Source organism: Asparagus officinalis, chromosome 6 (genome assembly GCF_001876935.1).
Source record: "Asparagus officinalis chromosome 6, Aspof.V1, whole genome shotgun sequence".
NCBI classification, from domain to species: domain Eukaryota; kingdom Viridiplantae; phylum Streptophyta; class Magnoliopsida; order Asparagales; family Asparagaceae; genus Asparagus; species Asparagus officinalis.
The window spans coordinates 9,791,212-9,806,740 of record NC_033799.1 but is presented as its reverse complement, the minus strand read 5'-3'; the positions used below and the strand labels follow the sequence as shown (position 1 = coordinate 9,806,740).

General features: G+C 38.8%; 1 protein-coding gene across 1 annotated transcript in view; it reads left to right on the top strand.

Annotated features, from left to right (window-relative positions):
• Window positions 4,397-15,529, top strand: part of LOC109844154 — a 33,304-nt gene continuing 22,171 nt past the window's right edge. Inside the window, exons 1-13 of the mRNA XM_020413115.1 lie at window positions 4,397-4,622; window positions 4,719-4,797; window positions 6,351-6,428; window positions 6,493-6,573; window positions 8,204-8,280; window positions 8,381-8,435; window positions 8,559-8,607; window positions 8,810-8,947; window positions 9,396-9,477; window positions 10,080-10,158; window positions 10,255-10,301; window positions 10,421-10,615; window positions 10,956-11,031. Coding sequence (XP_020268704.1) covers window positions 4,521-4,622; window positions 4,719-4,797; window positions 6,351-6,428; window positions 6,493-6,573; window positions 8,204-8,280; window positions 8,381-8,435; window positions 8,559-8,607; window positions 8,810-8,947; window positions 9,396-9,477; window positions 10,080-10,158; window positions 10,255-10,301; window positions 10,421-10,615; window positions 10,956-11,031 — 1,138 coding nt within the window. The 5' untranslated portion in view covers window positions 4,397-4,520. The remainder of the gene's footprint in view (window positions 4,623-4,718; window positions 4,798-6,350; window positions 6,429-6,492; window positions 6,574-8,203; window positions 8,281-8,380; window positions 8,436-8,558; window positions 8,608-8,809; window positions 8,948-9,395; window positions 9,478-10,079; window positions 10,159-10,254; window positions 10,302-10,420; window positions 10,616-10,955; window positions 11,032-15,529) is intronic.

The following is a 15,529-nucleotide window of genomic DNA, read 5'->3' as shown; positions in this document are numbered from 1 at the left end:
TGGGGAAATTTGCAAAATAGTCCGTTTTTGCTAATTATTTAGCAAAATAGACCATTTTGCTAAATAATTAGCAAAATAGACCTCTTTTGAAGAAAAAATGTCGATTTTGAAAAACAAGACTCAGAAAACATACAGGACTAGTAGTCTCGTATGTTTTCTGAGTTCATCTTAATGTTTTGTGAAATTTTCTGAGTTCACTAATCTGTGATTAAAACATACGGGACTACTAGTCCCATATGTTTTCTGAGCTGTTTTGCAAAACAGACATCTTTTTTGCCTGTTGGCCAAAAAGAGGTCTATTTTGCTAATTATTTAGCAAAACGATCTATTTTGCTAAATAATTAGCAAAAACGGACTATTTTGCAAATTTTCCAAAAAAAATTCCAGCAGCATAGTGCGCGGGTATAACACTAATGGTTGTATAGAATTAATCCAAAACAAAAATGCAATGAGACAACTAAAACAACAGTTTTAGTGTGAACATGTGTCTCTATTGGCAATAGATGATGTTCTGCAAATTTTTGCGGAACTTGGTAGAGGTGTTCGGCCTTTTTTTTATATAGCTAGTGAAATAAAATGATATTAAGTTTTCATCATGTCATCAGCTAAGTGTACCGATTATCCTGTATGGACATTGTTGGTCAACTATCATTTTAGACAATCATGCTTAGAGTCCGTTTGGTTTGGAGACTGAGGAGCTCGAAAGCTGCCACAGCAGTCCCATCTGTGGCAGGTTTCGGGCTCTTTCCCACCCAAAAACGAAGAAACAAACAACCCCTTATCTTAGAAGCTGCAGAGAACTATTCAAGAATGACAGCGCGCATGAGTCGGGGCCCGCCGTTTGATTTGGATGAAGAGCTAAATTGTGGCATGATAACTCATTTCTCATGAAGTAATTGATGCAGTCTATGACGATGCAAATTAATCAAAATGAGAGAAGCCCGTTTGCACGTCTAAACTTCAAACAGTCATTACTTTTAACTCGGATGTCCGATTGAGATGATTGGGAGTCGATTAGAAGTTAGTTTGTTGTCAGGCTTTAAGTCTTGCAACTCATTTTTTCAACTATTTAAAATTTGATTTTATAGCTGCCAGCCATACTTCTCTATTTTACAAATTTGGAAATTTTTCTCACTCTCCTATTCTACGTTTGTTCTGGGGATTTGGATCATCTCCACTACAAAAATAGTGGAGAGACCACTGCTTTTAATATCAATCGTTGATTATTTAGTAGGCGGTTATGATACAATACCACTGCTTTTAATATCAATCGTTGATTATTTAGTAGGCGGTTATGATACAATCTAAATCTAACACTTATCATACCCCCGTGTAGGTTATGATACAATCTAAATCTAACACTTATCATACCCCCGTGTATTGCACTCATTCCTAATTTGCACTAGAAGATAAAATCACAACCATTAACTAGATAATCAATGGCCGTGATGATGTAGTGGTCCCTCCATTGTTTTTTTTCTAGTGGAGAGGATCCGAATCCTTGTTCTGGCGTCAATAATCAACAATCGACAACAAACAATGTACATAAAACAAGCAATATGCAGAATCGAAGTGCCACTCAGGAAATGTGTGAAAGAAAAGGGTGGAGTGAGAGGGGGACCGAGTAGGGTTTATTTGTGCATAGCATTTACGTACAGAATTGATATTTTTATATCAAAAAAGCCTGGAACAGGGGGGTGGGCCCCCCCACTGTTGGGGGGCCCACCCCCCCTGTTTCTCTCACGCGAGCTGAGGCTCGCGGTTGGACCGCGAGCCAAATAGAAGAGTTGTTTTTATATATTGCTATGGTGATAATTTTAACACCATCTCAGTTTATCTCCCGGTGGTTGAATCAAAACTAAAGATCACGTACACTGCTCTGCCGAATTTGTTGTACTTGTAGCGGTGAGTGTTAAATCCATACTATTCTTTTTGTTAGAATATGAAATTATAACTCTCAACACTCATTACAATTCTAAAATTTAGTGTGGTGGCATGTTCGTTAACATGGTACTCGAGCAATCTACAATCAAATCCTAAATCTTTCTAATGTAATAACATTTTAGAAAGAAATTGATACAGCTGAGTTGAGTCCACATTTCGATGCATAAAAAGAGTGTTCCGTCTAGCTACTAGCGCAAAAATATTTTAGAATATAAAATAATAACCCTGTATCATTACCAAGTTTAATATTTTCCGACTAAATTCAAATTTGATTACCAGGCTCAATTAACAATGGTTCTATTTTCAAACGGTGGCTCTCCATGTGAAGACTGCTAACCAATCTCTCAAGCATCTTTATCTGTCTCCAATTCATTTAGTAATACTTTGCGGACGAAGCTCCAACTTGGACGTCGTGATAAAGTACTCCTGAGCACGGGCGACTGGGGCCCGGACCGACGATAGGGACCAATCCGAATCCAATGTCCAGCTGTAAGCAAGCATCTAAACGACATTTTTAGAAGTTAAAAACTACTAAAAACTTGCAATGCACTTTTTATTTTCTATTAATCTATTATAAATCTTGAAGGATAGGTAAACTATCATGACCTTTCTAATTGGAAAAAAAAAATTTCTACGCATTACGTTACTCTTTCTCCGTTCTCATGGAAACTTTGTAAACTAGGAATTTTCACGCTTGAAGTTACGATAGCTCACAGTTTAGACTTTTGATATTGCGTGATTCTTGATATTTGTTTTATAAGCCTATTAGCTAAATTTTTTTTGGGCTGATGTTCTTAAGAAAAATTAGGATACTGGATACATTTCTGGAATTCGAAAGTTCATGTTGATTTAACAAGAAAAGCGAAAAACATGCAGTCTAGCCACGGGAACCTCGAGGGCAACGACAATTTGTTTGCTATCAAGGAGTATTTCACAAGCATTTGCCAGTAATTTTAGATGCATGCTTCCCGTTTATTGCGTTTGATTCTCTTGGTAGGGAGATTCAGGACAAGGTCCCCACAAGTACAGGCATCTATTACGGGTGCCTCAAATGCATGGACTCGAACCCGGTGGTTTCACCCGATCATGCTTGACCGAGCAAGTGACTAATTGGTCTAGAAGAGTCCTATTTGTACTAGGACATGGACTTCATTGGCTTGAAGATAAGCATGTGATCAGTTAAAGTATTAATTGATTGAGGATCCCGCTCACTTTAGAATTGATGTTGATTCGAGTTACTTGGGCAGCAAAGAGTTTAGGTCTTCAAGCGCGCGCCCGCACACACGGAGGCCTGAGAAGTCAATTGTCAATATCAATCTACATTGCACCAATCAAGAACATAAAGTTCTCTACATAACTTCATCTTTATAATAACCCTTTATCTTGAAAAGGTTAGAGGTGTACGCTAAGGATTTAGCCATAAAAGGAGACTATTAGCACATTTTACGTTAAAATTTCATAGTGGTGAAAATTTATCATGAAAATTATAAAACAATCTAGCTGGAATTTTTTTCTCAATTTATGCGAAAGCTATAGGGGTTTGAAAGAATTTTTTTTCCTATTAATTAGTAGCTTGTATTTTTTACAAGAAATTGTATTTATGTCCTAGAGTATGCTGTATGCGACTCAAAACATGCAAGTTTATTTCTTTTAAGTCCTTTCTATCTATATACCCCTCAAATCATATCAGTCATATCTGCAAAACTACCATCCAAATTTAGATATTGGGTAATTTGCCCAACAGGTCTATCCAGTAAATTTCTCTAAACATAACATCTTTAGTTATTGAACGGTGGATGGAGGAAATTCGAGCTTAACAACTGAGAAAAAAAAAGTAGAAATATCTTCAGAAATATTCCTTAACCAGGGGAGGGTTCACTCAGTATGGTACAATTGGGGTACATTAGTAAATATCTAATTTGGAGTGTAATTGCAAGTTTGGTTGATTTTCATAAAACCCCTTGAACTTTGGTCTTTGCACTTAAGCCTTGCAAACTCCCCCTCTCTGAACCGTTGGGATCCACACCCAACACAAACCACCCCGTTGGGGTGTTCTACAATACCAAAAACCCTTCTCAAAGTCAATTGAAATCCAATAAAAAATCCAAGTCCAAATCAACAATCCTCAACCAATAACCCCCCTAAGGTTTAATCTCAAGGGATATTTATATTTGTCTTTATTTCAACATTAACGGGGTCTGAGAGCTGCGTTTTGCGGACCCTTAGGAGATACTATCGAGGCTGTTTGGTGGGAAGGAAAGTTTAGGGGAGTGAAGTTCAAGACACCCCAAACTTGAGGGGTGTTTTGTGAAATTAACCCAATAAAAAACTCTAATTTTTTTTATAAAAAAATAAAGGGGGACATTAATAATGATTTACCGAACCTTTTCTAAAAAATTGGATTTAGGCCCAACCACTGCTGATCCACGTCAGCTCCCCCGGCAAACAAATCCCATTTTCATTTTCAGCATCACCTGCGCTCTCCTGATATATAACGTCCCCCTTTCTCTTATCCCGGAATCAGCAAGCAAAGCTCCCTCCTTTTTTTCTCCTCAGTATCGATCAAAATTCATCCGATGGCGTCTCGAAACGTCGTCGGATTCATCGGCCTCGATGATCTGAGCTTGAAGCTCGCTTCCTCCCTCATCAAATCGGGGTTCGGGGTTCAAGCATTCGAGGTAATCGGTTGCTTTGCTCCAGTTTAAGTAAAAATGGAATCTTTGATCTGGTATTTTCTTTTCTTTATGATGAAATGCTTTGCTTGCTGAGGATAGGTGGTGGAGTCTTCAGTGATGCGAAGGTTTGTGGAGCTGGGTGGGATTAGATGTTCGAGTCCACTGGAGGCAGTAAAAGGTGAAATTCTTGAAATTATGTTGTCATCCTTTTGTTTGGATGATTTTTAGTGTTAATTAGATACATCATATTCCAAAATTTGATTAAGAAAAACTAACATGGATTATTTGGATAAGCTCGTCTTTAACATGATGACAATTGGTTGTGATCTTGTTAGTTGTGGAACGTATACAAATCAGGAGGCAGACCTCTGACTGAATCTTTCTTAGTCAAAAGTCGACGTGGATGTCTACTTCTAGTACTTTCACTAAAACATGATGTTTAGTCATAAGCATTGTCACGCAAGAGAACATAGGCGCATCATCAAAACTTCATCACGGTATATCTCTGTCAATGGAAGGACATCACCCGATGGCCAGTGATGGAGCATTCTGCAATGAACGATTAGAGACCAAAGTTCAGGGGTTGGTGGCGCCTTCCATGTTTTGACCCGCAATGATGACTTGTGTGTGACCATGCGTGCCCGTGTGTGCAAGTGCGCATGTGACATATATCAACACACGTGCACACATGCACGCGCGTGCATGCACGGACACGTGCACATGCACATCATCAGTGATGAGAAGCGTGACATGTTCCATGTATTTAACATGTGGAAAATCTAGGCTTCTGGACTGTGGTTACAACTTCATTTTCTGCAAGGTTGATAAATATGTTATGTTGGTCTATATATTTTGTTCATGTGCGAAATCTATGGTTTTAACTCTGATTCAAAATCTGTTTCTAGATTACATCAAAAGCAATAATCATAACCTCTTCCTGCCACCTTTGAAGAAATTCTGCAAGTTTCCTTCTCTAGAAGTATCCACAGGTTAAAAAGAGAATTAGAGGGGAAGAAATATTGCCACCAGCCTCTTAACTTACCGAGTCATCTTAGCTCAAGCGTATCACCACTTTGTTCCCTTATGGGAGGTTATCCTTATATGCAGTGATTGCAGATTGATTATGCATTCAAGTTCAGGACACATGTTATTTACTCCTGATCTGCATGGAGGCTTGTCATTCTTCCATTTTAGGGTTCTTTCTCCCTCTGCGGCAGTATCCTTTCCCAGTTTGGAGCTTGTTTCTCTCTTCATGGAAGTTTCTATGATGTAACCTTACAGATCTTTCTCAAAAGTTAAAAAGCTAGTTGGGCCTCTATATATATGTTTTTCCTTTTAACATTGTGGATGAGTACTTCTTGTTATTATAGCTTATATCTTGGTCCAATAACATTTGCAACAGCAAGACCTATATAACAGTAACAGTCAAAGTAATAATAATATTATTATTATGTAATGTCATAATTTCAAATACAATGTTTTGCGAGTCTCAGATGAAAGGACTGTACATTGTTTCAGAATAGATGCTCAAACAACAGACTTTAATGTCATAGTTAGTCCTTTAAGGGAAATTTATTGATAAGTTGGTTGATGCTTAGACCTTTTATTTATAATCAATTGAGGTGCTCAAAAATATTTTATCTTATTCATTACAGATGCCAACCACTGTAACATTGATAACCAGTCTTTGACTAAATGATATATTCTTGTTTGATATTATTTCTTTTTCAGATGCTGCAACTGTCATTCTGGTGGTTTCTGAAGAGGAAAATACTGACAATTTGTTTTCAAAGGAGAGTTTAGCTGAAGGTATTTGTTTTTTCTTTAACCGATATAATAATCCTTTTTTAATGCTTGCATTTCTTCCTTTCAGGGTTGCATAAGGATGCAGTCCTGGTCCTTCAATCAGCATTGTCGCTCGGGCTCGTTATTAAGCTAGATAAACTTTTGAGAGGTATATAAATTACATGTTTTGTTATTGTTGATGTAATTGGTTGCAGCATCACAAGAAAAGTTTCTTTTGTCGGTATTGTTTAATTTCCTGCCTTAGACGCGAACCATTTGCAGTCTCAGACTTAGCATATTTGCATGCTCATCTTCTGTTTCCAAAAAAGGGCATTGTTTCTGTGAATGTGGCATACCATAGAGAACAGATACATGGATATCCAATTGGCTTTTTCTTGGGAATTTAATTTAATGGGCGGAGGAAAATTTTTCTCTTTATTCTCATTTTTTGTCACCTCATTGATCCTGCATGACTTTCTCCTGTTTTTCCTAGTCTTTGTATCTGTATAATGTATGGCAATAAGTTATAATAGATAAAGAAAGGCACAAAGTTGTTTCACTGCTTTTATTTCTTCCCCTTGTATTTGGATCCTTATAGTTCGAAGTTGGGTGCCGATTTTAGGAAGAAAAGAAAGGTGAGCTCCCTATCCAAATACCCCAGTAGGATGATGTGTACATTTATAAAGATTTGTCTGCATTCGGAAGTGCAAATTGCCAGTTTATGTGATTAGCTAGTAAATGATTTAATTATGTATGATTGATATATGTCTGCATCATCATCATCACAATTTTGTACGTTGGAATATCATGCATATTACCAGCTCTCAGTGCAGCCGAATACGAGGAAAAGGAAGCTTCTGTATTCATCCAGATGCTAAAACCCTGTTCAACTTCGCAAATGTTGGATACTCTTTTCTTTCTCTTCCTTCCTTCTCCTTTTGCATGTAAAGCTTATTCATGCTCTATGGACTAGCCACTGTGCACTTATTTCTCCTTTCATCCATGTACCTTTCCCACCAGATATAGGTGACCTCAGTGGCAGATCGAGAAAATTTTTCTTGGAGGGGCGGACGACGAGCATCTATTTATATGAAAATGAAACTATAATAATATATATAAGTATATAACACTTAATAGAAATGCTATTCAGTACGCTTTATTAGCTTAACGCATCATATTTTGCATGTAATTAAACAAAATCGAGTTTTTACTAGTAATTTACTAAAATAGGCTATATTCAAGTGAGTTGCTAATTGTTTAAGAGTTGGAATTCAAATATTTTAAAACTAGGAGGGGCAAATTGCAAGTTGAGAGGGAACCAAAATGCAATTTCCAAATGATTAGGGGTGCAATTGCCTCCCTAACCTATAACATGCATCCGCCCCTGGGTGACCTGATAAGGTCATAATAGTTCCAAAACTTAAATCTCTGTCTGACATTTTGTTCACAATCTTGGTTAAAAAATATTATGCTTGAACAAAAACCTATAGTCAAATGTGGCTGTACATCTTGAATTATGATTAGACATGTAAAAAGGTGTCAGTACAATGCTATTTGTTTGGGGGGCCATCTATTTATTGATAGAATATTGATGCCATTTTGGTGGATGGTAGTAAAAGAAAGTTTGGTGATTTGTAAAGGAAAAGAATTTTGGTTATATTTCTATTCTAGTAATCTTTGGCTGTTAACGAGGTTGCCGACTGGTGTGCCAGTGTAAAAGAATCATCAAGTATAGAATAAAGTTACTTTTTATCACGTATAAACCATCTCTATAACTAACAACTCCCCTCATCTTGCAGAAAAGATTGGAGTTGCTTCCATAGTTGATGCACACGTCTTTGAGGGATTTTCTCAGGATTCAAAAGAAGAGATTATTGTGAGTCAAGAGATTTTATGTTCTCATATTTATGCAATAATCTGATATCTACAAAAAGGTCACTTAATTACTTACTGCAGTACTCCTCTCACATGGGCAGGTTATTGCATCTGGAAGGCAAGAATCCATGCAAAAGGTCCAACCTGTTCTCTCTGGTATGATCAGTCCATAGCAATCATTCTAAATTGGTCATTATAGAAAGAATCACTGGTCATTTTTTATTTGTTAATTTTTAGAATTTTGCATTTGACAAACTGATTAATATATTCTTTCAACAGCAATGAGCGAAAATGTGTACATATTTGTTGGTGATATTGGTGCCGGAAGGTATGCATTCTTTTTTCTATGTAATACAAAGTCCTCGTAGTTTCATTGCTACAAATGTTTTTGTAAAAGGTTTCATGTAGCTTTAAATCCTTTCTGATTCTTTTGCACAATGCCTTTTATCAACATAGCTCTTTACCTACTAGGTCTTCAATTATCTTCTCTTTTGATAATATTAATCGTCTTTTTTCTTCTATACTTTCAGCAAAATTAAAATGGTCAATGATCTGCTGGAGGGTATTCATTTTGTTGCTTCTGTTGAAGCAATGTTCCTGGGTGTTAGATTTGGCATTCACCCAACGATTCTCTATGATATACTTTCAAATGCTGCCGGAAGTTCAAGGTGATTGCATGGAGTTCACTGCTTTTACTCTTCTACAGTTTTATTTTTGTCTATAGGTATTATTTGGTATCTTTTTTATTTCAAAGCAAGATAGGATGTCCAAATTATTACTGTATGCATTCAGAAAACTAGCATTAACCTTGTTCGTAATGCACAGAATATTGAAATAACGTAAATCATTTCTTGAACATGTCTTTTTATGCATCCATTGAATCTTTCCACCAGAATCATGTATGCCACATTTGAAAAGAGCTGTGCAGCTCATGCATTGAAAAACTGTAACCACCTCTTTATGTCACCATACATCTCTATCTCATAAATACATAGCTACCCAACAAATCCATTTCTCTTCAATTTCCTAAATACTTCCAAATTGGTTCATTTTCTGTCCTAAAATTTCAGTCTACCACTTTGCATGGAAATATGATATGAGCTTTTATATTTTCAGGACCTTTGTGGATATCATCCCCAAGTTATTGACTGGGGATCAAACTTTGACAAAATGCGTAGATGCTTTGGTTCAAAATGCGGTAAGCATATTTGTATGTAATGCAATCTAGTAGATTTTATGTTAATATGTATTTGTTATAATATGTTCTTTAGCAACCTGGTTGAGACATTGTTATGTTCTAGATAGATTCTTAACAGTATTCTTTCGTTAGAAATATGCTGTTCTTAGTGAAGTTTTATAGTCTTTGTGCCTGTGTGTGCTTGGGTGTAGGTCCGTTTGTGTTCCATGTAGATGGGTGCATGTATCATGTGCACTGAATCTAGGGTTCATCTATAGCGTTTCATCTATTTTAGTTCTTATTATTTGTGCTGAATCTAGGGTTTATCTATAGCATTTCATCTATTTTAGTTCTTTATTAACTCAAAGTGCTTAAGGATCCTATGCTTTCACTGTAAATATGGACTCATTACTTTAGTCTTTTTATATTGCTAATTGTATTATTGTCCTATAAATCGAGTAATAGTGTGGTATGCTTTAACATATTCATGTAATGATATTTTTTTCATTTCCCTTTTTTCCCTTATTAAATATTTTGCACATGATTATTTTTTTTCTTTGGGGTGCAACGTAACTCTTTCATACTAACGGTTTGTATTACCTTTTTTTTTGGTTGATTTTAAGGGCCTTGTATTGGGTGTTGCCAAATCCCTCCCGTTTCCTCTTCCACTTCTAGCCATGGCATACCAGCAACTAATATATGGTATTATGCTGAGTACTTGAAGTACTTAAAGTTTCTTTTGCTTTCTGATCTCCAACTCAAGATAATAAATACCCTCTCTTATGGGCATCTTTGTAGGTGCTTCACGAAAATGTAGGAATGACACTTCTCCTGCACCATTGAAGGTTTATCTCTTTTAAAATATTTCTAATATATACTGCTTAAATTTTAGATTTGTTACACTTTCAATTGTTTTCTGTCATTAACCAATAGAGAAGTTCTTCCCCCATCTCTTCTGGTTCAGGTTTGGGAAGAAACATTTGGAGTAAATATCAGAGAGGCAGCCAAGCAGAAGCCCTATGATCCTGGGAATCTGGCATATCAACTTAGTTTGGCATCAAATGTTGTAAAGAAAATTGGTTTCATAGGTCTAGGAGCTATGGGTTTTGGCATGGCAGCTCACTTGCTAAGATCAGGCTTTACTGTTGTCTCATATGATGTAAGACCTCATTTTCAATAAATTCTTTTTTATATTATGAAGTTGATCATAATTTCTTGGATCATTACAATCTTTTGGGTCATTCTACATCTTCATTTGATTGTCTGTAGACATATTAATACATTGGTGGTTAAGAATCTTGTTATGTTGTTATCTTCAGTAGACCTCATTTTCTCTATTTTAACTACCAATTATTTCATAGTTTGTAAGTTTTTCTAAAATTGTGCTATTTTTCTCCCTTCTGACATTGTTGACAACTTTGAAGATGGAGTATTCATTTATGTTTTTCATTCTTCACACAGTATTGGGTGTTCTATGTTCGTTCTTTTTTGTTTTACAGGTTTACAAACCAACACTAAAAAGGTTTGCTGATTTGGGAGGCATAGTGGAGGCTTCTCCTAGAGAAGTATCAAAAGGTAAACTGAACTCTCCTTTCTTTTAAATTGATTTAAATTTTGTACCGTACTACTGAATTCAAACCATTATAAACCATTATGTGATTAACACCAGTTACCAGCTGAGAGAATCAAGTTTTGCTTACATATTCATGTGTAACATAACTAAACAATAATTCAAGCAAGATAATTAACTAGCTTTCTTTTGTAGGCTTGTAGCAAGTCAGGCAAAAATACTAATCCATTATACTTGAGAATAATCCCAAAGACATGATGTGGAATGGTGAAAGAGAACTTGAATGTATGCAACTGATTTAGTGAGGAGACATTGAGGACAAGGGTATCACCGTTGGATCTGGGTGTGTAGCCAAAACTCACCTGCAGGCGAGCTTCTCCAGGCGAGGATGAAGCTCAGGCGAGGGTGAGCTCCAGTCGGCGAGCTCAAGATCTCGAGAGCTGTAGGCGAGCTCGACGAGGTTAGGCGAGCTCGAAGTTGCAGCAGGCGAGCTCGAAACGTGGTCCAGGCGAGCTCGAGTTGGTGGAGCGCAGGCGAACTCGACGCAGACGAGGGCTGACGATGCAGGCGAGCTCGAGGTCGGAGCTTCGGATTAGGCGAGCTCGGGGTTGACATCAGGCGAGCTCGAGGTAGGCGAGAGGCGGATCAGGCGAGGTCCAGGCATTTTGCAGACGATCTCGAGTCGAGCTCCTTCAGGCGAGGTTGAGGTGGACGAGAGCTCTGCAGGCGAGGTTAGAGGTACCCACATGGAGGAGGTGGGGGGCGCAAGCGTGGCTGGCGACAGCGCCCTGTTGCCAGTCTGGCATTAGGGTTCCCTTATAAGAGGGAACCCAGAGCCCTAGCCCCCTGTGCTTCTTCCCTCTCTCTCTCTCCTCTCGCGATCTTAAACCCTAGCAGTGGCGGCGAAGTTTTTTTTCTTGCCCTCTTTTTCTCCAGCGCTCAATCAGTGAAGTTTGAGGGGGGAATTTAAGAAGAGGAATTAAAAGAAAATATAATTAAAAAGGATTTATTTGCTTGCGAGAAAGGATCAACACTGTAGCTATAGTATTGTATTTATTGAGAGATCTCAGTTTAAGATCTGCTCTAAGTTTTGTAATTTCTTGTTGATTAATAAGAAATTTACTGTGTGGCTCCCGAGAACATAGTCAGTTGTCGAACCTCGTTAAATCTTGGTATATTTTCTCTATACTGCATTTCTACTGTTTTAGGGGTTTCGACGTAAATTCTCAACAACTGGTATCAGAGTCTGAAACGATTTAGAGAAAGTCAGATTCAAGTGGGAGCGATAGTCGCAGATGAAGGAAATGTGAGATTAGAGAAGTTTGATGCATCAGATTTCGGATTCTGAAAAATACAAGTAGAAGATTATCTATATCAGAAAAATCTGTATCAACCTCTCTCAGGGAAGAAGCCGGAGGGTATGAAGGAAGAAGATTGGAATCTTCTAGACAAAAAGGCCCTCGGGATTATTCGTTTGACGTTAACCCGTAATGTTATTTTTAACATTGCAAAGGAGAAGACCACGGTGAGTCTTATGACAGCACTCTCAAATATGTATGAAAAGCCATCAGCCTCAAATAAAGTCCATTTGATTAGGCGGTTGTTCAATCTGCGAATGGCGGAAGGTGTATCGATAGCACATCATCTCAATGAACTCAATACAGTCACGACCCAATTGAGTTCAGCTGATATTAAGTTTGATGAGGAAATTCGAGCGTTGATCCTTGTATCTTCCCTACCAGAGAATTGGAATGCTACAGTCACAGTTGTGAGTAGCTCGTCGGGAAGCAACAAGTTGAAGTTTGACGACGTTCGTGATCTGGTTCTCAATAAGGAGATCCGACAGAGATAGTCGGGTGAAGCTACAACCTCTTTAATATTACATACAGAGTTAAGAGGTAGAAATTCAACCAGAGAAAATGGATTAGAGAACATGAGATCCAAATTCAAGAATCCCAACAGCTCGAAGGCTATCAAGTGTTGGAAGTGCGAAAAAATCGAGCACTATAAGAATCAGTGCAAGAGTGCACAGAAGAAGTGAGGCAAAGACAGATGCAAATGTTGCTTCCACCTCAGGAGGAGATGATGCATTGCTATGCTCTTTGGAGAGTAAGGAGGAGTCTTGGGTGTTAGACTATGGAGCATCATTTCATGCTACTTCTCAGAAAGAATTCCTCGAGAAATATATCCCCGAAAACCTTAGAAATGTATATCTTGGTGATCAACCATGTGTCATTATTGACAAATGTGTAGTGAAGATTAAGCTGAATGGGTCAGTATGGAGCTGAAGGATGTCAGGTATATTCCCGACCTGAAAAGAAACTTAATCTCAGTAAGCCAGTTGGCTAGTGAAGGCTACACTATGACTTTCCATAGTGATGATTGGAGGATTTCAAAAGGCGCAATGACGATTGCTAGAGACAGGAAGACTGGTACCCTATATATGACAACAGGTGCACGTTGTTTGATCTCAGTTACAGCAGACAATGAGACTTCAAAGCTGTGACACCAGAAACTCGGTCATATGAGTGAAAAGGGGATGAAGATTATGCACACAAAGAGAAAACTCCCAGGTTTACAATCAGTAGAGATTGATATGTGTAAAAAATACATACTTAGAAAACAGAAAAGAGTTAGCTTGCAGACAAGTGACAGAACCCATGGGGAGCGACTCGGCTCCTAGGGCCTCGTGCCCATGCTAGTCCCGAGTTCGATTCCCGTCAGCGCTTCACCTGTTGTCCACGCTCTAAGGGTGGGGTGGAGACCGGGGTTTTTCCTTGTTAGTACCCCAGCCTGGTAGATAGGGGTCCGGTTGGGTCGTCTTGGTCCACACACTGCTCGCCCTGTGCAAGTGGGTCGCGTTGGTCCTGGCACATGGGGATGAGCCCCTAATATTTGGACGAAGCTCCTTGCAGTTGTGGGGGGATCGGGGGGACTCGACCTGTGGTCTCCGCCAGACCCAAAAGTGGGGCGCTGGAGTGCTAACCGGGGTTCCCTCGTTACCAAAAAAAAAAGTGACAGAACCCCCGGGAAGAAGCTAGAGCTCGTTCACTCAGATGTTTAGGGACCAATCACCACCGTATCTATTGGTGGGAAACACTGCTTCATGATTTTTATTGATGATCACTCTCAGAAAGTGTGGGTCTATTTTCTGAAGCACAAGTCAGAAATATTTGAAGGTTTCAGGAGATGGAAAGCCATCGTCGAGAATGAGACCAGTCTGAGAATATGAAAACTCAGAACAGACTATGGTGATGAGTATGAAGATACCAGATTTAAGAAGTTCTGCTATGAGCACGGGATCAGAATGAAGAGAACCGTGTCCGGCACGCCTCAGCACAATGGTATAGCTGAGCGGATGAACAGAACGTTGATAGAAGAGCCAGAAGCATCCGTATACAGTCAGGTCTACCGAAGCAGTTCTGGACAGAAGCAGTCAACATAGCAGGTTACTTGATCAACCGAGGTCCATCGGTTTTATTGGAGCACATAATACCAGAAGAGGTATGGTGCGAAAAGGAGGTAATCCTCTCACATCTCAGAGTTTTCGGTTGTGTAGTTTATGTGCATATTAGTGATCAAGACAGGAATAAGCTTGATCCCAAGTCCAAGAAATACACATTCATAGGGTATGGTGAAGATGAGTTCGGCTATCGTATTTGGGACAATAAAAATAAGAAGGTGATCAGGAGCAGAGATGTGATATTCAACGAGAATGTGATGTACAAGGACATGCACAAGACAGAGGCCAGTGACTCAGAGAGTGAGTTAATATTTGTAGATGCAGATGATATCCTAGATAACCTCTATGAAAAAACTAATGTAGAAGGTCCTCAGTCAGAAGAGCCTGTTGGACAGAACGGTGCGCAGAAACCCGACGCACCAGTTCTGATATTAAGGAGAACTACTCGTCCTCCTGTGTCTAACAGCAGATACATGAATCATATGTTGCTGACAAATAGAGGGGAGTCTGAAAGTTTTGATGAAGTTTGTCAGAATGGAGATGCGAGCAAGTGGGGGTTTGCTATGAAAGAAGAGATAAAATCTCTGATCTCCAACCAGACATAGGAATTAGCTGAGTTGCCCATGGGGAAGAAGGCACATCACAACCAGTGGGTGTATCGAGTGAAAAAAGAACAGGATGGTTCCAGAAGATACAAAGCCCGACAAGTTGTTAAAAGATTTCAACAGAATATCCAAGGAAGTAAGAATCCAACGGATATGTTGACAAAAACAGTAGTCTTTCAGAAACTGGAGTTGTGCGCAATTTCAGTTGGCCTTCATCCATAGGTTATGAGGGCGGAGCCACACAGGAGGAAGTGCTTGTTGGGATAGCCTGCTAACGGCAGTTTGATCTCCAAGTGAGAGATTATTGGATCTGGGTGTGTAGCCCAAACTCACCTACAGGCGAGCTTCTCCAGGAGAGGACAAAGCTCAGGTGAGGGTGAGCTCCAGTCGGTGAGCTCGAGATCTCGAGAGTTGTAGGCGAGCTAGACGAGGTTA